Source organism: Lolium rigidum, chromosome 1, assembly GCF_022539505.1.
Source record: "Lolium rigidum isolate FL_2022 chromosome 1, APGP_CSIRO_Lrig_0.1, whole genome shotgun sequence".
Taxonomy (NCBI): Eukaryota; Viridiplantae; Streptophyta; class Magnoliopsida; order Poales; family Poaceae; genus Lolium; species Lolium rigidum.
The window spans coordinates 34,400,876-34,423,860 of record NC_061508.1 but is presented as its reverse complement, the minus strand read 5'-3'; the positions used below and the strand labels follow the sequence as shown (position 1 = coordinate 34,423,860).

Here is a 22,985-nt window from a genome sequence, read left to right as displayed (position 1 = left end):
AAACCTCAGACAAGTAAAGTATCGCGTGACAAAGGGAATCGGTATCGTATGTTAATGGTTCAATCGATCACTTAGTTATCATTGAATGTGTGGGAGCCATTATGGATCTCTAGGTCTCGCTATTGGTTATTGATCGGAGAGGAGTCTCGATCATGTCCGCATAGTTCACGAACCGTAGGGTGACGCACTTAAGGTTCGATGTTGTATAGCAGCTTCGGAATATGAGATGGAGATCGAATGTTGTTCGGAGTCTCGGATGGGATCCATGACATCACGAGGAGGTCTGGAATGGTCCGGAGAATAAGATTCATATAAGTGAAGTTGATTTCTAGGGTTCGGAAAAGTTCAGGATTTTTTCGGTGGACGACCGGGAAGGATCTAGAAGGTTCCAGGGGGTCCACTAGTGGGCTCACGACCCTAGGAGGGCCAACATGGGCCGAGGGGGTGCAGCCTAGCCCTAATGGGATAGGGACACATGCCCCTCAAGGCCTAGCCGGCCAACCCTAGGGTTTCCCCAAAATCCCTAGGGGGAAAAGACTTGGGGGGAGAAACCCCCCCCCCCTCTTTGGACGCCGGCCCTAGATGGGTATGGGGAGTGGGGGGCCACCCCAACCGACCCTCCCCCCTATATAAAGAGGGGAGGGGGCAGGGGCGCACCCCTCCCTGAAACCCTAACCCTGGCCGCCCCCTCTCTCCTCTACCACCATCCTGTACCGGCTTGGCGAAGCCCTGCAGGTTTTCTCCTCCACCACCACCACCACCACGCCGTCGTGCTGCTGGGATTTCGAGGAGATCTACCACACCTCCGCTGCCCGCTGGAACGGGGAGAGGAAGGACTACATCGACACCGTACGTGCGACCGAGTACGGAAGTGCTGCCAGATTGTAGCACCGGAACGATCGTCTACATCAACCACGAGATCTGATTTCGTTTAGGCTTTGGATCTACGAGGGTTAGTATCTATTATTTCTCATTGCTTCGATCTTCATATATTGGATCTTGGCTTTTCCTAGATTGGATCTTGGATTTGTTCTTATTCGCAGTAGAATTTTTTTGTTTTCCATGCAACGAACCCATCAGAAGGTAATACCACCTAGATCTCAAGTCCGAGCATTACCGAAAAAATGAAGGAAAAGAGTCGAATTAACCTCGACCTGCTTGCCCTTCAACGGCAGGGTAGGCTGCAACGCATCTTCTCCTCCGAGCTCTACCTTGCTCTAGTTGCTAGACATGTCGGGAAGCAGATGCGGAGAGGGAGGGTGTGTGAGTTGGGCTAGGGGCGAGGAATACTTCAAGGAACATATTCTTGCTCTTGACCCCACATATCAATAATACGAACATGCGAAACTTCGTAGGTACATGAATTAATTTCCCTTTTGCTAATTCGAGGTTGATCGGGAATTAACTTAGTTCCAGATCAACCTTGACAGCCGTTAGATTTGCATTGTGATGCGTGCACACGAGAATTACAATTGGATGTGTAATTGCACATGATGTGCAATTGCATATACTTTGCCCTAGTTACACATGAAACGGGTGACCGATAATTAAGCTAAATCTAGGCAATTTTGAGGAAATCGTTTATCGGTGTCAACTCGGTTGGCTGACGACTTCGGGCATCTCTCTCGCTGATGATGTGGCGTTCTCGTGTCATCAATTAGCCTTTCTTTGAGCGTGTGGTTTGCGCAAAAAACCAAGTGAGAGTAGTTTGTCAAGGAAGAGGCCAATAGTGGGATTTTTGCAATATCTTAAGGAGGAAGGGCATGCATGCATGCTCGCTAAGAGGTTTTCTCTAAACAACTAACAATCGTCTCACCATCTATCTCAGTGTCACATTGTCATACTCCCCAATCCCAACACTCCATGCATGGAATTTAACCTTTTTTTTTACGATGCAGGGAGTAATCTACTCTTCAAGAATTATTTATACATATTTCGCGGACAATGCAAGTGTCAAATATATAGTAGGTACAAAATATATCACGTTGAAATTCATGTACAGAATAAAAAATATATTCACAAAAATTATAAAAGTTGGATCGTGTAAAGCTTGCTCCTGACATGAATTCCATTTCCATTTCATGATCAAAATCTAAGGTGCTCACGGTGTCAAAATCGAAGGGCTGAGTTGTTAGGGTGTTGCCATCACCCTTAATTCCAGAAAAGTGACGCAAAAAAATCATTATTAGAGATTTAGAGTGGAAAATTGATATGTTCTAGTAGGAGTGGAACAAATCGCAGGACAGATGGAGCACAAAATGGCCCATTATACATCCGCAGAGAAGGTTGGAGGCATGGCACCGTCGGCGACGCCGGTACCGGAACCCGTGTGGGCGGAACGAATCATCTCGTCGAAGAAATCCGTGAGCGCGACCTCGTACCCGGGCAGCTTGTCGAACCCGGGGAAGTAGTTGATGTCGATGATGAAGTACTGCCCTCCGCCTCCGGCGGCCTTCCTCCCGCGGATCATGTCGAAGTTGAACAGGTGGAGCCCGAGCGCCCGCCGGAGCCCGCGCGCGACCTCGTCTACGAGCCCTGGCGGCGGCATCTCGGCGTCGTCGCCCACGTCGTCCTCGGTGTCGGCGTGCACCGTGGCGAGGCTGGACACGTTGGCGAAGGGCACGGCCGCGTCGGCGTCGAGGTCGAGGAGCCGCTCCGCCGGCACGTCCGGCAGGCTGCGGCGGCGCACGCAGGTGGCGTGGCCGCCGACCACGTAGACCTTGAAGAGCACGCCGCCGTGGTTGACGAACTCCTGGAGCACGACGGGCGGGCGGAGGCCCGCGAGGCCGTCGCGGCGGTACACGAGGGACATGGCGTGGGAGCCGGCGCTGCCGTCCACGCCCAGCGGCTTGGCGATGAGCGGGAACCGCAGCGCGGCGAGAAGATCTGGATCGGCGAGATCGGGGGTGTCGTGGATGGTTACCTGGAGGGGCACGCCGAGGGAGCCCGCGCGGCCGGCGGCGTTGACCTCGGCGACGACGCCGAGCATGGATGCGCGGTCGAGGAGGCGGGCGACGGCGGCGGGCGGGTCGACGACGGGCACGGAGGGGTGGAGCGCGGAGAAGGCCTCCAGCTGCGCGCGCCAGGCCTGGTCGTAGAGCTTGTGGATGAGGAGGTGGAAGGGGCCCTGGTCGGCGAGGGGGCGGGAGGGATCGACGGCGACCAGGCGCATCCCGCGCTCGGCGGCCAGGGCGATGAGGGACGGCCGGATGACGGTGTCAATCTTCTTTGGCTGCAGCGCGTAGCCGATGGTGTAGGTGCGAGGAGGCAGTGCCGATAGCTGCTCGTCGGCCGCCATGCCCATGACCTTCTCTGTGCTCTGCTCTGCCTCTGCGACTGCGAGTGTATCTCTCTCGATCGGACCTGTGTCAGAGTGTGTGGTGTCCGAGTGCCCTGCCCGGCGGGACTGTGGAGGCGTACACCTTGGTTTTGTACTCATGGCCGCTAGCACAAATAGGAGTATATTCTCAACGAACTTGAACTGTTCTATCCACGCTTTATTTTCTCTGTAGAACACAATTCTTTTCATACATGATGCACGAAGCAGGATCCAGCGAATGGGAATCGGCTATCTTCGTCAGGTCGGCAAGTAATCTGTGGTTGCATTGGGCTTGTTGCGGCTTGATATTCGCTAATCTGCTGTCGCCACCGATCCCATCTGAAATTTTATTGGATTTGCTATGTCTTAGTCGACTGAGGATATTTTTAAATCTCAGTTACCCACAAATAAGAAAAGTACAACTAAGCACGTTTCATTAAACTGGAATTACACTATTCTTAAATAAAGCGAAATTTTATAGTCCCGGTAAACTTGGTTTGACGCCAACAACATCCATCCTTATTTATATGGTTGGAGGAACTGATCAAATCAATCGAATTGATGGCAACATTACACCCTCTTGGAGGAGGGTAGGTAAAGCATTTAGGTATTTATATATGTCACTAGTGCCACACAATTTGGGTATGTCATTCAACAGCTTCTTCAGCAATGCCTAGAACCTTCTACAGTCCTACAATATATCGCCCTGTGCAGATTGAGGGGCTGGCTACTAGGAGTGGGAGGCGTTGGGGAACACAACGGTGGTGCAGGAGGTGTCAAGTGTTCATCATCTCATTCTTGTTGCGAGTTTTTGCTACACTGTTTGGCACACATCCTCCAAACATTTCCTTCGTGCACAACGTTTTGCAGCCTGCCATGCCACACAAGTACAGTGTTGATCGCTGTTGGAGTGAGATTGAGTTGTATTTCACTTGAAACACCCATCTCCGGTTGCTCACTTGCGTCGCTCGCCTCTGCAGCTTAAATGCCTCCCGCATTCCTGATGCAGATTTTATCAAGTGTACACGTTGCACGTTCTTTGGTTCTAGAGACCTAGTCAGTGGAGAAGGACGGAAAATATTTAAGGTCGGGTGAACTATAAAACATAAGAAAATTGACAAAAAAAATAATTAAAATTGTCTTGGCACATGAATATCTTATATGATCTTAAGCATAATAACTTTATACAATAGTAATAGCAACATATTCAAAAATAAGTAGAACCTACAAACACACCGATAATGAAGCTTCAATATCATCGAAAAGTTCCAGACAATGGCAAAGTTCTACCTTCCTTTTAAAAATCTTTTTAAATTTCACAAGATTGCGACTTTTGAATATCCCTCGATCGATGCAGTTTCATCATCGGTGTTTGGTTTAGATCGACTTCCACTAGCAACGGAACAAAATGTTATCGATCTCACAATTCACGAATTTAATCTTCATCCAGTTGACAAAAACTATTAGAATTGTATCTTCCCCCTTAGTTGCAGGGTTCTTCCCCTTCTTGCCATTTTAGTTCTTCTAGATCACAAAATCACAACGAGAAATTGTCCGCCTCCCAGAAAACCTAGAAGTTAGACCTCTAGACGGTTAGCTGCCAGCGAAGGATGATCTGCAGGAATAGGGATGTGCGGGCAGGCTAGCAGGAGGAGTCAAGATGCATAGAGTCGGAGCGATCTGCCCTCAGGCTGTGAGGTGGACACGCCTAGCTAGGTTTTCTACTCATGGCCGGTAGCGCAAATAGGAGTATATTCGCAACGAATTGGAACGGTTACATTCGCAACGCTTTATTTTCTCTGTAGAGCACAATTCTTTTCATACATGATGGAGCGAATGGGAATCGGCTACCTTTGATAGTCGGCAAGTAATCTGCGGTTGGAATGGGCTTGTTGTGCCTTGACATTCACTAATCTGCTGTCGATACCGATCCCATCTGAATTAATTAGATTTTCTATGTCTTGCTGTCGACCGCAGTCACTCACAAAGAGGGAAAATGCAACTGAGTTGAGTTGCACATTTGTTTAAACTTCAATTACACTATTTTTAAACAAATCGAAATTTTATAGTCCTGGCAAAAAACTTGGTTTGATAACAACAACATCCATCGATGTATAAAGCTTTTTCCGTATGGTTGGATGAACCGATCAACAATCAAATTGTCGGCAACATTACTCCCTCTTGAAGGAGGGTTGGTGAAGCATTTGGGTATCCATATATGTCACTAGTGCCACAACATTTGGGTTTGGCATTCAACAACTTCTTCCACTGTGCCAGAACCTACCACGGTCGTACAATATATCGCCCAGGTACACATTGAGGACATCTCTAGCGGACCGACGTAAAACGGACGTCAAAATTAACCGTCGGCGTATGTTTGCGCCTGCCAGCGGATACCATACGGGAACCGTCGTGACCATTTGCACCTTGGTACAGTGGACACACCTTGGTTTTGTATTGTGGACACACCCTCGTTTTGTAATCATGGCCGGTAGAATGAATAGGAGTTATATTTGTAACAAATTTGAACCGTTCTATCCACGATTATGTTCTCAGTAGAACATGATTCTTTTCACACATGCAGTCAGGATGCCGCGAATGTGAATCAGCTACCTTTGTGAGGTTGGCTAGTAATCCAGATGGAGATATTGAATCGAACTTCACCCACCACAAGACATTCGCTAATCTTCGGTTGGACTTGTTCTAGCTTCACATTCGAGCATCTCTAACACACACCGCATATCGGCGGGTGAAATAAAAATTATACTAATATGTGGTTTGTAACGGATTTTTGGGTCAGGCCAGACTCCATATATGGTTGTCCATCAATTTTAGTGAGCCATGTTTATACACCGCATCAATCACTGTATATTCAGACCGGAACAACTAATGCGGGCCAAAACTCTCGTCATCTCTGCCGCATCCTTTCCCCCTCCGCCGCACCACCCACCTCCATTCCGGTGCCGGTGACCAAATCCATGAGTGCCACCGGCAGATTCAGAAGTGCCGCATATCGCCATTGTGCCAAGTCGGTCCTCAAACGGCCATGGGGGCGGCCAGATTGGCCGCGGGGCATGCTCTGGAAGCCACATAACCCCGTCTTCCACGTCGACGATGAGGCGCGTATCCGCGGGTTGTAAAGGTACACACAACACGACTTGATGCCGCCATTGGCGTTCAGCTGCTAGGTGGCGAGCTCCGCGTCGAGCTCGCGCCGCACCACCTCCGCCCCTGCCTTGAGCTTGGGCGCGCCGCCACCGGTGAAAGTGGAGTTGGACACGGTGTCGGGGTCTGCTCCCCGCGACTACGCCGAGAACGCGGACCTCACGTAGGTCACTACGATGATCAAGGGGACGGGCGCAGGGTTTGCTCCCCGCAACTACGTCAATGATGCCCACCCCCCTTGAGTCATCGGGTTGGTCCAGCATAACACTCTTTGGGCCAAGGACAAGGAGGACAAGTGGAGCCTTGAGGCGAATGCCCTGAGGAAGGTCTTCCTCGACCTCGTCTCCGACAAGGAGGCGTGAGCCATTGCCCATGTCGCCACCGTGAAAATAGGCTCAGTTGATGTATCTCGGATCCACATGTTGGTAGATTACGATGTGGTGGCGGCGGTTCCATAGAATTTAGGGCACTTTTTTTGTGCAATGGTTTTGATCGTAAAGTTTGAACTGTTTGTATGAACTAATGTATGCACTGCACATGTTTATTCTCCCGCGAAATATTTTTTAAAATTAGCAGGTCCGTATAAGGTATTTGTTCTGCATGATGCAATTTGAGACTGCAAGCTTGTCTTGCATTTTAAAAGCGATTTTGTAGTATGGGATATACAGTGATTGCTTGAGATGCTCGACGGTGATCCAATATGAAATTTTATAGTCCCGGTGAACTTGGTATGATGCCAACAACATCGATCGATCTATGAAGCCTTTTCGTACGCTGGAGAGACCGATCAAATCAATCGAATTAACAACAACATTACTCTCTCTTGCTCTTGGAGGAGAGTTGGTGAAGCATTTGGGTATCCATATACGTCGCTATTGCCACAACACTTGAGTATGTCATTCAACAACTTCTTCCCCGGTGCTAGGAAACCTACCACCATCGTACAATATTGCATGGGTGCACATTAAGAGGCTAGCTACCTAGGAATGGGAAGCGTCCGGGAACAAAATGATACTGCACGAGGTGGCAAGTGTTCTTGACTTCATTCTTGGTTCAATCTTTTGCAGCAATGTTTGGCGCACATCCTCGAAACATTTTCTTCAAGCATAACGTTTTGCAGTTGAGCACGCTATACAAGTACATTGATGAACGACGGTGGAGGTGGATCGAGTTGTATTAGGAGAAAACTATAACTCATATTACAAATCGGTTTCTAGTTGCACATATTTGAGAAAAGTGCAACTCGTACAAAAGAAGCTTCTAGTTGCACATTTCTGTAGAAAAGTGTAACTCGTATTACTAATTGGTTGCTAGTTGCATATTTCTTGAGAAAACGTGCAATACATATTAAAAATCAGTCGCTAGTTGCATTTTCTTTGAGAAAAGTGCAACTCATCTAAAAACAATTTCTAGTTGCGTAGTATTAGTAGAAAAGTGTAACTCATATTAATAACCGGTTTTTTTGCGAATAAAAGGTTTGATTAAGGAGAGGCCTCCTGTAGACAAATAGAGAGTAAATCGTTTGGACCTGTACCGACCCAAGTTACAGTTCGAGCCATTGATCTACCCATATTTGCAGGCAAGTGGCTTGCCTGGATTACACCTATCAATAGCTACAGCCTGAAAACGAGGATCTAACTTCATAAGGTCCTTTATATCTTGGATAGTGAAGGAGAGGCTTGATCTGTCCATTTCCAACGAGTTGATCATCTTCACCTCTTCCGTGGAGTCCACCTCCATCGTACATGGCTTGTTCGACCACTGCCTGGCTAGAGCTACTCCTTCGCGGCAAGCAACAAGTTCAGCCTCCAAAGGAGAGGAGCAAGATGGTATATAGTGGCAAGCAGAGACAATAACAACACCAGTGTCATCTCTTAGGACCATACCAGCTCCTCCGCCTCCTGTCGCCTCACTGATGAGTAGTTGTTGGTGAACTCATGGTGCAGCACTAACATCTGAATTACAAAACTCTATTACACGCTTACACTAAGATTCTCGCTTAAGATTACGTTCTAGTACTATATTAGTCATATCGTGAATAGCAGAACTTTGTTAGGGTTTAGGTAAGCTCACCACTTATCCCTCAAGGTAGCGATATCAGGAAAACTTCACATAACTAAATGACAAGCATTTAACCAAAAGTGCAAATTACGGGCAACCAAACACTGCGGTCCGCCTTTTGCTATGATGCAGGAAAATTATTATGGGCAACCAAAGTAGCGGCAAGCTTCGAGCAACCAGGGACGAAGCTAGGAATTTTTGGCACTGGGGTCATCTCTAATTCCTCTCTTTTCCATTGATGCCATGCTCTATAAGTTGATAGTATTTAACACTAATTAGTGAAGGCTTTGCTAATATCCACTGGTGTCAGCTGACACCATTGCCTACAAGCACTAGTAGAAAATCTCTCATCAGTACCGGTTCCAGAGGGGTTTTAGTACCGGTTGAGCAACCGGTATTAATTATCCGGCACTAAAGCCCCCCACCCTTTCGTACCGGTTGCTTACGAACCGGTATAAAAGGGGCCTCCACGTGGGCCACCAGGAGAGCTCAGGGCTAAGGATCTTTGGTACCGGTTGGTAATACGAACCGGTACCAAAGGTTCCCCCCGCGGCAGGGAATTTGCCCAAATCTCTGCCGCGGCAGAGAATTGGTTTTTTAGGGTTTTGGAGGGGTTTAGGGATATCGGTTTGTTTCATATCGCGTCGATGCACCAGAAACGCGTTTGGGTTTAGGTAGTACATGAAGATCAAGATGATGCATAGCAAGTTGGTGCATATAATATAACACACATGTTATTGCATAAGATCGCAAATTAAGTAGCACTATGCATGAAGATCGATCTTCATGCATAGTGGTACTCTCCGAGGCATACTCTATATATGTCTATTACATGTAGCATAGTGGTACTCTTCGAGTCAACTATATATGTAACATGTACATCTTCATTCATAGTGGAACTCTGCGAGTGGTGGTATGACGTCCCGAAGGAAAAATCCCGCCAATTCCTCGCCTATTGCTATGAAGCGGTCATCGATTGAGAGCTTGTTCCGCTTTCTTGCCAACTATAAAAGAATAAGATACAAATGAATACATGAAACAACTATTACTGAAACTCAGCACAACTTATGATAACAAAACAAATTTGTGAAGATTGTTTTTGTACCTCTTTATTTCTTTCATTATTCGTTCTCTCGTTGATAATTCTGCGGATGTACTCGCAAACGAAGAATCCACAGAGATCGGTTCCCGGAGGTTGTTGCGGGCATTTCTTTACAAGAATATAATTCAATCAAACAATAGTCAAGTATGATAATTAAAAGGTGTGTGGACCTAGGTAGTACTACTTACTTTCGCACGCCATCGCAGCTTCGGTGTCCATTCACGGGACGTATCTTCCTTGATGAAAGTTTGCCATACGCTGCTCGACAAAAGAAAATGCATAAAAGAGTCATCAATTAGTTCAAAGCAGGAAATTAACGAAACAAACCGATAAGAATTAAAATTACCTTCTGAGCATTAAAAAACAAGACAAGTATAGACCCTTTTTTTTGCTTAGTGAGTCCAAGACTTCAACTTCTCCAATTTCCAAATTGATGACGAGAAGAATAAAGTGACACCTACGCACGTTTCAATATGTAGTGTCATATACATAAGTCATTAGTTAAAATTTTCACATACGGTGAGCAAAATATAATGTGTTATAAGACAGTAAGACTCACTCGAAGTTGTAAGGCCAAAGTATTAGCTTTTTGTCACGTTGTCGCTTCAAAAACCTTAGCAAAGTCTGCGGTGTATCCTTGTTATAGAGGGGATTCTCTATGGTTTTAACATGCATTGTGTTCGGGTCAATGAACCCAATGTCTGTGATATCGTCCCTTTTGCATTCGAGCATCTTCGATCTGCATAATATAGCGCACAAAAGATTATAATCTGCAGTACAATGAACGACTTCTCAAATTAAATAAATAAATCACTTACGGACAATAGCAACCGATGATTGATTTGTCGAGGGCCCGGAGATTGTATAGCCGAAAGAGTTCGGCGAAGTCAACGTTCACACGGTACTCCCGGAAGTAGTGCTCTTCCCTAACTCGCACCATGATAGTCTCGATCCCTTACTTTGAGGCCTTAAGGTACCACGAATGCAAGTTACGCATACATGTTGGTACCTTCCAGAGATTCTCGACCAAATCTTTCCCTTGAACAAACTGATATGCTCGTTCAGCTAAGGCGTAATCAGTTGCGTCTTGTCGAGAACTTTGAACGGTCTTCCCGTCAAACACCTTGAGAGGGGCGACCGATTGAACGGGTTGTTGTCCGAGCTGGTAGACACTCGTGTATCCCTTTTATCTCCCCGATACCCGATTGAACGGGTTTTGTCGCCTCGATCATCTTGTCATACGACCTTTCAATAGAACGCACATAGTCGGATGGCGGCGATGGTACGGGGTCATATAGATTGTCAACGGTACGCACAACTTTCTCCCGATCTAGTGTCTTCTCGAAAGGTATCTCCGGCACTTTCGGTGCAAAAAATTTTCTTCACCTCGGCCTGAACGGCCTCCGCGTTTTCCTCCGGAGTTTTTTCCCAAGGTAACTTCTCAGTAGGCGGCAGTTGTTTCTCCTTTCTAGCTTTCTTCCTAGGCGGCGTACCGTTCCGCTTAACGGACGCTGTCTTACGCGGAGGATCTCGAGATGGTGGACTCACGCTGGGGTCCCTCTCAGGTAGGTGTGGACTTGGCTGCTCACCGGGACTGCCACCGGGAGGAGTCGATGGCATTTGCTGCTCATGTGTAGGAGTCGGTGGCCTTTGCAAAAGGACGACGTACTTCTTCGGCCATAGGGCGAAACCGTGCTTGACATCGGCCGGTGTCCTCTCATCTTCACCTCTAGGAATATCAAGCTCCACTTTTTCAAAACCCGAAACAACTTCATCCACCCCGACACGAACACAACCAGGTGGAATGGGCATATGATGGTGCATTGCTCCATCTTCACTTGGGTACACATAGCCGACCGCCACCTTAACAGACGCGGTCCTGATTAACATATGTAGCTCGCAATCTGTCTTCTCCGTGACATAATCCACGGGGTAGCTTCCTCCACATCCGTCAAGATGCGAGGAACCGACACTGCTTCTTCGCCGAGATGGGGCAGCATCGGCTTGTGGATCCTGTAGAAACAGCGGCTGATCAGGTGCCCTCTGATTTCTCTCAAGAGCCTCCACCCTAGTTAACAACTCCGTTACAATGTCGGCGTCCTTCTTCTTCTTTCGCGAACGGCTACTATAAGTGTCAGCGCTGTCCGGCCACGCTTCCTTCATGGTGAGACCTGGGCGAGCTCGTACCCGTCCAACATGTTCGGGGTTCCCCGGAGCGAGTGTCGGCTCGTCATTCTCTCGATCGGGAATGTACTCTCCCTTTCTGACCTTGTCAATTGCATCTACAAGCTTCGGTACAATTGCCTCAATTTTTTCCTTCCATTTTCCCTTCGCAACGATCAGCCCTGTCTTTGGGTCCAACCCTGCCCCATGAGCGAACAACCATAACTTGGACCGTTCGGGCCAGTCCCATGTCTGTGGAGTGATTCCATGATCAATCAGTTTATTCTCAAACACTGTCCACTTCGGAATGGCACTCTTGTAGCCACCTGACCCCAAATGATGTGGAAGTTTCTTCTTTGCAGCATTTTCGGTATTTTTCTTCGATCGGGACACAAAAGTAGACGATTGCTTATACTCCTTAAATGCGGCCCAGTGATCTTTTATCTTCACTACATTATCATCGAATACTTGGATCTTCATTCTTATATTTGTCCCATAAATTTTTCTTGAAGGTCTGGAATTGTATGGCCATCTTCTTCCATGTCCATTCCTTGACTTTATTCTTCTGGCCTTCCGTCATGTCTTCCGGTAGGCTGAACTTTGTCAGTAGCGTGTCCCAAAGAAATTTTTTCAACTTGTCGTTGACATAACTAGCACCACTCTCCGGGTTCTTCGGCTTATGCCACTCTTGAATGCTGATCGGTACATGGTCCCTAACAATAACTCCGGATTGACTTGTAAATTTGCGGCAAAACTCCTTGGGCTCCACCGGTTCACCATTATCCTTGAATGCCGTGAGGGCTAACCTGCCCTCGCCCTTTAGCACCCGCGTCGGGCCTCGTTTTGATCTAACGGACTTGCTCGATGATCCAGAAGGCTAAAAGAAAAAAATTATTCGTTAATAAGTGCAATACAAATAAATGAATGCATCTAGGGATGAACATATAGACTAATTGATACATAGATATACACCTCGCCGGAGTTTGTGATGGACACTTCGTTGTCTCTTCTAATTTGTTCAGACTCAAGTCCCTCGCCGAAATCATTCAGAAAGTCTTGGAAATCATTGTCATCTCCATCGTCGGGTTCCGGACCACGGGCACTCTCATAGATCAATTGCTGCACCGCTTCTTCCCCCTCCTCATCTCGGACGAAGGTGCCGTCCTCCATACCTCAATGTCACTGCAAAATTAAGAAAGCAATTGTATTTCATTCATCATGTCATGATCATATAACAGATTGCTAGATGGATAACAATTGAAATGAAGAAAGCAAAAAACCCTAACGGACCGCCACGGCCACGGACACGGTGTTCCCCCTCCTCATCTCGCTCTTCTCTCTATGTCGCGGCGGCACCGCCACGGACTCGGGACCGCTACGGACCCTAACCCTAACACTCGGCGCTCCTCCTCTCGCTCTTCTCTCTATGTCGCGGCGGCACCGCCACGGACTCGGCACCGCTACGGACCCTAACCCTAACACTCGGCGCTCCTCCTCTCGCTCTTCTCTCTATGTATACCGATTAATAGCGAAACCATAGAGTGCCGGAACACCGCCTAATTAATGTAGCAAATCTTCAACATAGAGTGCCGAAACCATAGAAATCTTGAACAATGACTTGAAATCAATTAAGGGGCTTAAGATAATGTCAGATTCCTGCTAAAAATGTAGCAAACTAAGAACGAGAACACCGCCTACCGCGACGCCATCACGCGCCGCGACGCCATCATCACCGCCTACCGCCGGGAACGCGAGACGGCCGCTGGCCCTCCCGGCGGCATGGTAGAGAGCTCCCCGAGCGTCGCGCCGGAGTCCACCCACGCGGTGGCGGGCGGTCCCCGGGTGACCCGCACGGAGCGAAGGCGGGCGAGGTCGACCACGGCGAACGCCGCGCCGGGCCGCACCGACCTGTAAGGGATGTTCATCCGGACATGGACATCCCTGGCGCGTGGGCTGGACACCGAGTCCGTGTGCCCGTCGCCTCCCACCCACGACCACACGGTGCTGCGCGCCCGCTCCCCTCCGCACGTGACCTTCGAGCACCCGGTCTACTCACCGAGCAACCTCAATGGCATGCCCCGTCCCTTCGTCACCCGTGTCTACGCCGTGCCGCCCAAGCTCCTCGCCGGCATCAAGTCCAGTTGCGCCCCGGCGTGTCCACCTACTGCGCGGTGACCGCGCACCTGTGGCGCGCCATGTGCGTGGCCCGCGGCCTGGCCCCCGACGCCGAGTCCAGGCTGCGCGTGCCGGCCACCTACTGCGCGTCCCTGGACCTCGTCACCGTGCGCGTCGGCGACGTGCTGTCGCAGCCGCTGGGGTTCGTGGCGGAGCGGCATTTCGTCGAGCACGCTGCGGGCGTGTGTGAGGGAAGGCCGGCGGCGACAGCGGCGCGGCAGTCGACGCGCGCGCGGGCTCCTCCCGGCGAGGCGCGCGGCGGCCAGGGAGGCGACGCGAGGGAGGCGAGGCGGGGGAGGGAGAGGAGGGGGGCTCACCTCGGTTGCCGGCGCGGGGAGAGGTGGAGAGCGGCGGGCGACGCGGCGACGACGGCGACCCGGCCTGTTGCTGCGCGCGACGGTGGCCTGCTGCTGCGGGCAACGACGACGGCGACGGCGCGTGGAGCTTCGGCGATGGCGACGGCGGCGGCTACGGCAGTAGCTGCGGGCGACGACGCGGGCGACGGCGAGCTCGGGCCTGTCTGCGCGCGGAGGAGCTGTTGAATTTGGCGAAGTTTTGCCACGAGCCTAAGTCCTAAGTGATAACACAGGGGAGAGGGCCTTTGGTACTGGTTGGTGCCACCAACCGGTACGAAAGACCTTTCGTACCGGTTGGTGGCACCAACCGGTACCAAATCTTTTTTTTAGTTTTTCTTTTTCTTTTTATCTTTTCTGTTTGTTTTTTACTTTTCTGTTTCTTTTTTACTTTTCTGTTTCTTTTTTACTTTTCTGTTTCTTTTTTACTTTTCTGTTTCTTTTTCTTTTATTTTCTATTTCTTTTCTTTTTATTATTTTCTATTGCTTTTCTATTTCTTTTCTATTTCTTTTCTTTCCTTTTCTTTTCTATTTTTTTTCTTTTCTGTTTCTTTTTACTTTTCTGTTTCTTTTTCTTTTATTTTCAATTTTTTCTTTTTATTGTTTTCTATTGCTTTTCTTTTTCTTTTCTATTTCATTTCATTTCTTTCCTTTTTTTTATTTCTTTATTTCTTTTCTATTTCTTTTTTACTTTTCTGTTTCTTTTTTACTTTTCTGTTTCTTTTTCTTTTATTTTCTATTTATTTTCTTTTTATTATTTTCTATTGCTTTTCTTTTTATTTTCTATTTCTTTTCTTTCCTTTTCTTTTATATTTCTTTTCTTTCCTTTTCTTTTCTATTTCTTTTTTCTTTTCTATTTCTTTTTTACTTTTCTGTTTCTTTTTTTACTTTTCTGTTTCTTTTTCTTTTATTTTCTATTTCTTTTATTTTTTTATTTGCTATTGCTTTTCTTTTTCTTTTCTATTTCTTTTCTTTCCTTTTCTTTTATATTTCTTTTCTATTTGTTTTCTTTACTCCCGCCACGACGCCGTCCGCGCGGGAAATTTTCCCGCCACGTACGACGTCGCGCGGAAACTTTCCCGCCACGACGCCGCGCGTGGGAGAAAAAAAGGCGGGGAAAGAAAGGGCGGGAATAAAAATTTATTACGAGTGAACTCGAATTAAAAGTACATAGCTTAACTGAAAATTAAAGATACATGGCCAAATTCTACCGTTGGAGTCATTCGATCATACTCGTGCCTAGCCCCGTAGTAGTGGCCACCGTAGTCGTCGTAGTCGCCGTCATCATCGTCGGCCGGCATCGGGGTCGCGGTACTCGAACGTCGGCGGGTGAGCACGCGTGGGCTGGGACCGAGGGTAGCGCAGGCGGGGGCCACGGTAGGCCATGACGCCCTGGAGAGTCCGGCCGCGCCACCACGGCCGACGGCCGGCCTCGTTGAAGTTCGAGAGGAGGCGGGCCGCCCTCCTCGTGCTCGGCAAGCGCCCTCTCACGCCGATTGATGAAGAAGCTTTCCCAAGTCGGGCTATAGTCGGGATGCCACCGGGGATTCCTCCGCTGCTCGGCGTGAGCTCGAAGTAGTAGTGGTTCGTGATGGCCATCTCGCGCGCCACACCTAGAGGGATTGGAGGGACCGGTACGCCTCCGACGCTTAGCAACCAGCCGGTCGGGACGCGGTAGCCCGGCGGGCAGGGGTAGTTCGAGGCGCAAAGCGCCTCCGCCTCCCGGGGGTTAGAGATGCGATGGAAGCCATGGGAGAGAATGATGAGGTTTGCGAGATATGAGTCTAGATGTGATATGTAAATGGTGGCCAAGCCTACATATATATAGTGAAAAAATGGCGGGAAGACAGAGGCGGGAACCGGTGGAAAGCGCGGGAAGAAAATAGGCGGGAAGACAGATCGAGGCAAACCTTTAGTACCGGTTCGTGGGTGCAACCGGTACTAAAGCTGTCGGCAGGATAAGGACGCCCTGCTCGATGAGATATAGTATGTAGCGCACGACGCCCTGTCGATGGGATAAGGACGCGTGGGTAACCTTTAGTACCGGTTGGTGGGTGCAACCGGTACTAAAGCTGTCGGCGGGATAAGGACGCCCTGCTCGATGAGATAAAGTATGTAGCGCACGACGCCCGTCGGTGGGATAAGGACGCGTGGGTAACCTTTAGTACCGGTTCGTGTCCGCAACCGGTACTAAAGCTGTCGGCGAGGATAAGGACGCGTGGGTAACCTTTAGTACCGGTTCGTGTCCGCAACCGGTACTAAAGGCTGTCGGCAGGATAAGGACGCTCTGCCTATAAAAGGAGCATCGATAGACCATGGGAAGCAGCTCAACAAGCCAACATGGATGGAGAGTTTCATCACCATGGATGGAGGAAAGGGTTGGGAAATCTCCCGTGGCGGAACTTGTCGAAGATGCCCTTGGTGCACACGCCCTATGGCATCTTCGGAAGTTCCGCCTCGGAAAAATTTCCCTGCAAGCCCGTGGAAGACTCCATCTCCTCTAACAATGTTGAGGAAAGGGTTGGGAAATCTCCCGTGGCGGAACTTGTCGAAGATGCCCTTGGTGCACACGCCCTATGGCATCTTCGGAAGTTCCGCCTGGGAAAAATTTCCCTGCAAGCCCGTGGAAGACTCCATCTCCTCTAACAATGTTGGGGAAAGGGTTGGGAAATCTCCCGTGGCGGAACTTGTCGAAGATGCCCTTGGTGCACACGCCCTATGGCATCTTCGGAAGTTCCGCCTCGGAATTTTTTTCCTGCAAGCCCGTGGAAGACTCCATCTCCTCTAACAATGTTGCGGAAAGGGTTGGGAAATCTCCCGTGGCGGAACTTCTCGAATATGCCCTTGGTGCACATGCCCTATATATGGCATATTCGGAAGTTCCGCCTCGGAAAAATTTCCCTGCAAGCCCGTGACTTAACTAGTAAAACAAGCCAACCATCTCCATTGTTAATATCTTACATACAGTAACATCATTACACAAAAGTGATTTCCATATTGAGATACACAAGTTATGATCCCTATGTGTAGCTAGTTAGTCTTCTGAGTTTTCTTCGCCTGTTTCCCTTTCTTCTTACTGCGACGCAACCATGGACAATCTTCATTGTTTAAGATGATGCTTGGGTCAATTTTTACCTTGAAGGGTGGAATATCGTCAAACTTATTATAATCTTCTGACATGTCTGTCTTGTCCTCTACTCCCACGATGTTTCTTTTTCCCGAAAGAACTATGTGCCGCTTTGGCTCATCGTATGATGTGTCCTCTTGCCTTTCTTTTCTTTTTTTCGGTTTGCTAGACATATCCTTCACATAAAAAACCCGAGCCACTTCACCGGCTAGGACAAATGGTTCGGTGTCGTACCCAAGATTCTTGAAATCCACCGTAGTCATTCCGTATCGCGGGTCTACCCGTACCCCGTCTTTCAGAGTTGAACCATTTACACCGGAACAAAGGGACCTTGAAATTAGGTCCATAGTCAAGTTTCCATATCTCCTCTATGTACCCATAATATGTGACCTTGTTCCCATTGCCATCTTCTCGCATCAAAGCGGACACCACCGTTTTGGTTGGTGCTCTTTTTGTCCCGGGCGAAAGTGTAAAATGTGTTCCCATTAATCTCGTACCCTTGAAAAGTCGATATAGTAGAAGATGGTTGCTTGGCCAACAAGTACAGCTGCTCGTCATCGGTGACATTCATGAGACGTGTTTGCAACCAACCGCCGAAAGTCTTCATGTGTTCTCCATCAATCCAATCTTCACGTTGCTCCGAGTATTTAGAGCGTAAGATCTCCTTGTGTTCCTCTTTGTACGGAGCCACCAAGATGGAATTAAGTAGAACTGTGTAGTGTGCTTGTCGTTGCCTAATCGACGGTACCCCGGAGGAGGGATCCTCACGAGGGGGAGAAGAAGTAGGGGCCATAGGGCGGAGTGCACACGGGACGGTGGTACGCGAGTTACCCAGCTTCGGAACACCTGCACGATGACAGAGGCCTACTCGCTGCTTGTCTGGAATTATCTGGGCGCTTTCGCGTTGTTACAATGAGTTGTGGTTGTGCCTCTAGGGCTCCCGGGATCCGGCTTATAAAGGCGCATGGATCTAGGGTTTACATGGAGAGTCCTAGCCGGATTACAGATAGCCTAGCTACGGTACAATATCTTGCCGTGCACATCACGGATCCGCCTTCCATACACGTCGTCCTGGATCCGGGTTCCTCATGGGCCTCCATGGATCCGGGTTACTCCTATGTCGGTACGGATCCGGCCTGCTGATCCCGGGCTGGACTTCTTCCTTCATGATCAACAGCAACTGGGCCGCCCGATGGGCCACATGCCTCATCACCGTCTGTGGGCCACCCGGGCTTGCCGGATCTAGGCACTGTCGATGGTACACCCATGAAGTATACCCACAACAGTAGCCCCCAGAGTTCTCCGAGTTTCGCCTGCAGTTTCCACCTTGCTGGTTCATTATAATTTCCGGCAAACGTTGGCAACGCGGAGAAACTTGAAGAGCTCCAACTTTGCATTTTCTTCTTTTTCCAACTTACAGCCGGAAAATGCTCCCATCCCGCGGGACTTCATCCATCGACGTTCCAAAGAACATTTCCGGGTTACTCCCTGCTCGAACGAGAGACAACTTATCTTCACGAAATTACCCGGAATCTTAAAAGACTCAAACGGCTTCGGAAATCCTTCATCTTCAGATCATTTTCAACAACGGAAGTTCCGTATTTCCCGCGCACAACTTCCTTATTTCCCGCGCTAAATTTTCGCAGATGCAAATCTTTAGCCGGAATTTTCGGGAGTGCATGGTTAAATTACCACCACGTCGTTTTACCGCATTTGACCTAAACACGTGTCATCTATCCAACGGCACGACCGTTCAGTTTCCACCGTTGGATCCGGATCCCGAATCTCCGAGCGCGGCCTATAAATACCCCGCGGCCCGGTAAAAATTCATTCTTTCACCCCCTCTCACCACATCGTCTTCCTCCTCGCGCCGCGCCGCCCGCCAGATCTTAACTCCGGCGAACTTAGTCACGGTGAACTTCACGCGCCGCCGAGCCAAGGCTCCCCTCGCACCAAGATTCTCACGTTTGAACGAGAAACTCGCTCCGCCGCCGATTCGTGGTCACGCGGGTCGATTTCCTTCAAGTTCGGCGGCCTCATCTCCGCCGGAGCTCCGTCGAGCCACCGCGCCATTAGCGGTAAGTACGCCGGCCTTGTAGAAGACAACCTAGTGTAGAAGATAGGCTTAGTGATCCGGGTACTCAAACACTTTGTATGGGTGCAGTCGGAAGCATGCCACTCGAATCGTCACTTTGCACTGGTAGCTCTTCGAGTAGCCCGGATCCCAACCAGATAGAACCCATATGCCCGGATCCCATATCATTCCTGCCACCGTATGTTTCCGACATCAGACTAGCTCAACCTTTTTCCGCATCTTCCAGCACCGCTCCAAGCCGGATTCCTACCCTCCAAGAGCTCCAAGAAGAACTCGAGGGACAAGCTCGGATGGCAGAAAAGGTGCAGGAGGCGGAAAACAAGAAGGCGTCCAAGGCCCGGATCCGCGAAGGAGAACGGGGTCAATGGTGGCCTTGCGAAACTACCGATGTGGAGCTTAGAGAGCTCCAGAACGAAGGAATGATCTCCTCACACTGGAGTTTCACTCGTGATTCCGTCGTCCCCAAGCCAGAAGCCGGAGAAGTTGTTATGACTAAGGCTTGGGTGGAACGCGGACTTTCACTCCCTTGTTCGGAATTTTTCTCTCCATCCTCAGCACCTACGGGCTCCAGCCCCACAACATTTGCCCGAATTCATACCTTCTCTTGTCCAACTTCGTGACTCTCTGCGAAGGACATCTTGGGATCCGGCCAGACGTCAAGTTGTGGCAATTCTTTTTCCGGGTGAAGAAAGAAACCAAGGAGAAAGCAATGGTGAACTGCGGAAGCATGACATTTATGCTCCGCCCTAGCCGCATGTACCCTCCCCATGACTCGCATGAATCCGTCCGATACTGGAACGCCGGATGGTTCTATGAGAAGAATGCCTCAGTTCCGAAAGTCCATGAAGGCCTGCCTCAGTTCGTCAACGAACCTCCGGAAGAGCTTGCAAGCTGGAGCTTCGTCCCTTCGCTCGCCCCGCACCCCAATTCGGAGAAGGCTGCGCGGAGAATCTCCTGGCTAGTCCACGACGGACTAACCGGAGCCCAACTCACACTTAGCTGGTTTTCTCGGAGAATCCAGCCTCTACGCTACAACGCGCGCCTGATGTGCGCTTATACCGGGGCGGATGATCTTCTCCGGGTTACCCGCCACGATCTTCCGGCCGACTCTCTGAAGAGAAGGATCAAGACGTTGGTGAAGATTCCGAGGGGCCAACAGGTCCCGGAACTGACCAAAGACATTTACACAAACGACCAATGTCCTCCGGTAAGCTTCGTCCTTTTCGATGCTTCAAACTTCACAAGCTTTTGGATGTTTAACTTAACTTTTATTCATCTTCCTTCCAGCTCAACACTTTGGCGGAGGAAAACTTTCGCACCATTCTCCGCGTCCCCGTCACCGAAGACACGGCGGAAGAGGTTCCGGATGACGACGAGGAGGAAGAGGAACAGGCACCTCGCAAGGCGGCCCCTCGACCTACAAAGCGTCCCCGCGCCAAGGCTTCCGGCTCTGAGGCCGGAGCTAGCGGCGAGGCCTCCGCCAAGAAACCGAAGACGGTAAAACCACCTCCGCTAGACTCAAGGAAAGCGGAGCGTGCGCGTATAAGGATGCTTTCAACGGCCGGCCAAGGCACGCGCCCCATCATCCCCGGCGCCCCGTAAGTTTCCGAGCATGATGCGATTTTAACTTAACGAAATTATCTCTTGTCTAAACCCTTTCACTTGTTCGCAGGAATCCGAAAATCGTTGCCACGCGGACCACCAGCCAAGAGCCCATCACAAAATACATGAAGAAATCTCCGGCTGTTGGTCCCTCTACTCCAGTTCCTCCAAGCGTCTCCCACCCAACTCCCCAACCGTCGCCCCCTCAGGCGGATCCATCTCCCCCGCCTGCCGCAAACACTCCACCGGAAATAATTCCGGTTAGCAGCGAGCATGCGGGCGAAGAAGACCCTAAGGCCAAAGGCCCAGCCCAAGAAGAGGCGGAAAAACAAGTCCAAGGAGAGGTTGAAGTAACTTCTTCCGAGAAAGCTGGAGAAGGCGCTGGCGACATGGTCGTTTTTCCGAAGAACTTTGGAGATCCGGCTGACACCACTTCCACCCCAAAGGCCTATGCCACTAAGTTTTTCAACAAGCTCGCTGAGGCGGAGAAGTGGGAGCTTCAACAAGACCTGCTTAACGCCATGCTGAACAACGCCTGGGGGAAACCTGATTCCAGGACGTCGGAAATCCAAGACTTCAAGAAAAATGTTGGCCAGTTCTGCGACCAACTCATCTGCAAGCAAAAGGTACTCCCCAGTAGCCCCCAAGCATGTAAGCGGAAACTAAAAAAGTAGTTAGCGCTTAGATGCTTAGAGAAAGATTACTTCCGGGAAAGTTTTTTAGAATGAACCAAGTAGCCCCCAAGCATTATGGCGGAAAGGTTCCGACAATGATGCTTTTAAAAGAAACCACCGCTACAGAGCGGAATATTTACTCCTCGCACTCGTTTAAATTTTACAGAACAAGCAGGCGCTGCACTACGAGCTGCACAAGAACATTGCCCTCGCAGCCGCCGCGTTACTTCCGAGTCGGCGGAAAATATCCGGACCCTGAAGGATGAGAATGCAGATTTGGCTAAACAACTGGCGGACGCCCAAGGTTGGTTTCCGCCTTCTTCGTCATTAACCAAATTCCGACTTTAAATTTGCTGTTAACTTATGTTATTATAGGCGCATCCTCCTCCCTGGCGACAGCTTCGACTGAACTTGAGAACCTGCGCTCCTCGTACCAAGAATTGGAGACAAAACTAAAGGAGGCGGAACTTAAGAGGGAGCAAGCCGAAAAGCAACTGGCGGAGAAAAATTCCGAGCATATCAGGGAAAAGGGCGAGCTGGTACTAAAAAAGAATGCTGATAGCGAGACCATCAGGAGACAGCAGAAAGAGCTCGACGGACTCCGGAAATATATGGAGACCGCGGAACAGCACTGGGATTTGCTCAATGAGAACATCTTGGGTACCGACATTGGAACCTTGCCCAGATATTTGTTCCGACGTTTTACTTTATGCTCAAAACTATATGCTTATATCCTGACTGTTTTATGCAGAACCACTTGGGTATTCGGAAGAGCGCCGGAATTTGTACCCACGTGATGACCTTCTTCAACTTGCAGGCGATGACTGCAAAGATCTCATCTCCGCCTCCCGCAAAATATGTTATAACTTATCCATCAAGAAGAGCCGCACTTGCGACGTCCGGAAACTTATTAGAAAGATGGATGTTCTACCGGAACTGGTGACAGATCTGCAAGCATCCTCAGCCCGAGGCGCAGCTGCAATGGCCTTGACCATGTGCCTGGCACATACTCCGGATCTTGATCTTGATGAAGTGACCACGGGCGTTCCTCCGGATGCGGATGTCAACGCGCTGCTGGATGCAGTTAGCGGCTACGACACCCGTATCGCGCGCAGGATCCGGCACGAGGAATTCTACGACAAAGTCGTC

The 22,985-nt window shown here is 49.5% G+C and overlaps 1 protein-coding gene and 1 pseudogene across 1 annotated transcript; one reads left to right on the top strand and one right to left on the bottom strand.

Moving 5' to 3' along the window:
* Nucleotides 1-1,965: 1,965 nt before the first annotated feature.
* LOC124670877 (inositol-tetrakisphosphate 1-kinase 4-like) lies at nucleotides 1,966-3,553 on the bottom strand. The gene has a single exon (XM_047207349.1). The coding sequence runs from the start codon at nucleotides 3,527-3,529 to the stop codon at nucleotides 2,267-2,269; it is 1,263 nt and encodes a 420-aa protein (XP_047063305.1). The 5' UTR covers nucleotides 3,530-3,553; the 3' UTR covers nucleotides 1,966-2,266.
* Nucleotides 3,554-14,005: 10,452 nt separating this feature from the next.
* Nucleotides 14,006-22,985, top strand: part of LOC124706584 — a 39,817-nt pseudogene continuing 30,837 nt past the window's right edge.

Bases quoted from the DNA above. Each gene is read 5' to 3' on its own strand.
- LOC124670877 (XM_047207349.1), bottom strand. From the start codon at position 3,529: ATGAAAAGAATTGTGTTCTACAGAGAAAATAAAGCGTGGATAGAACAG.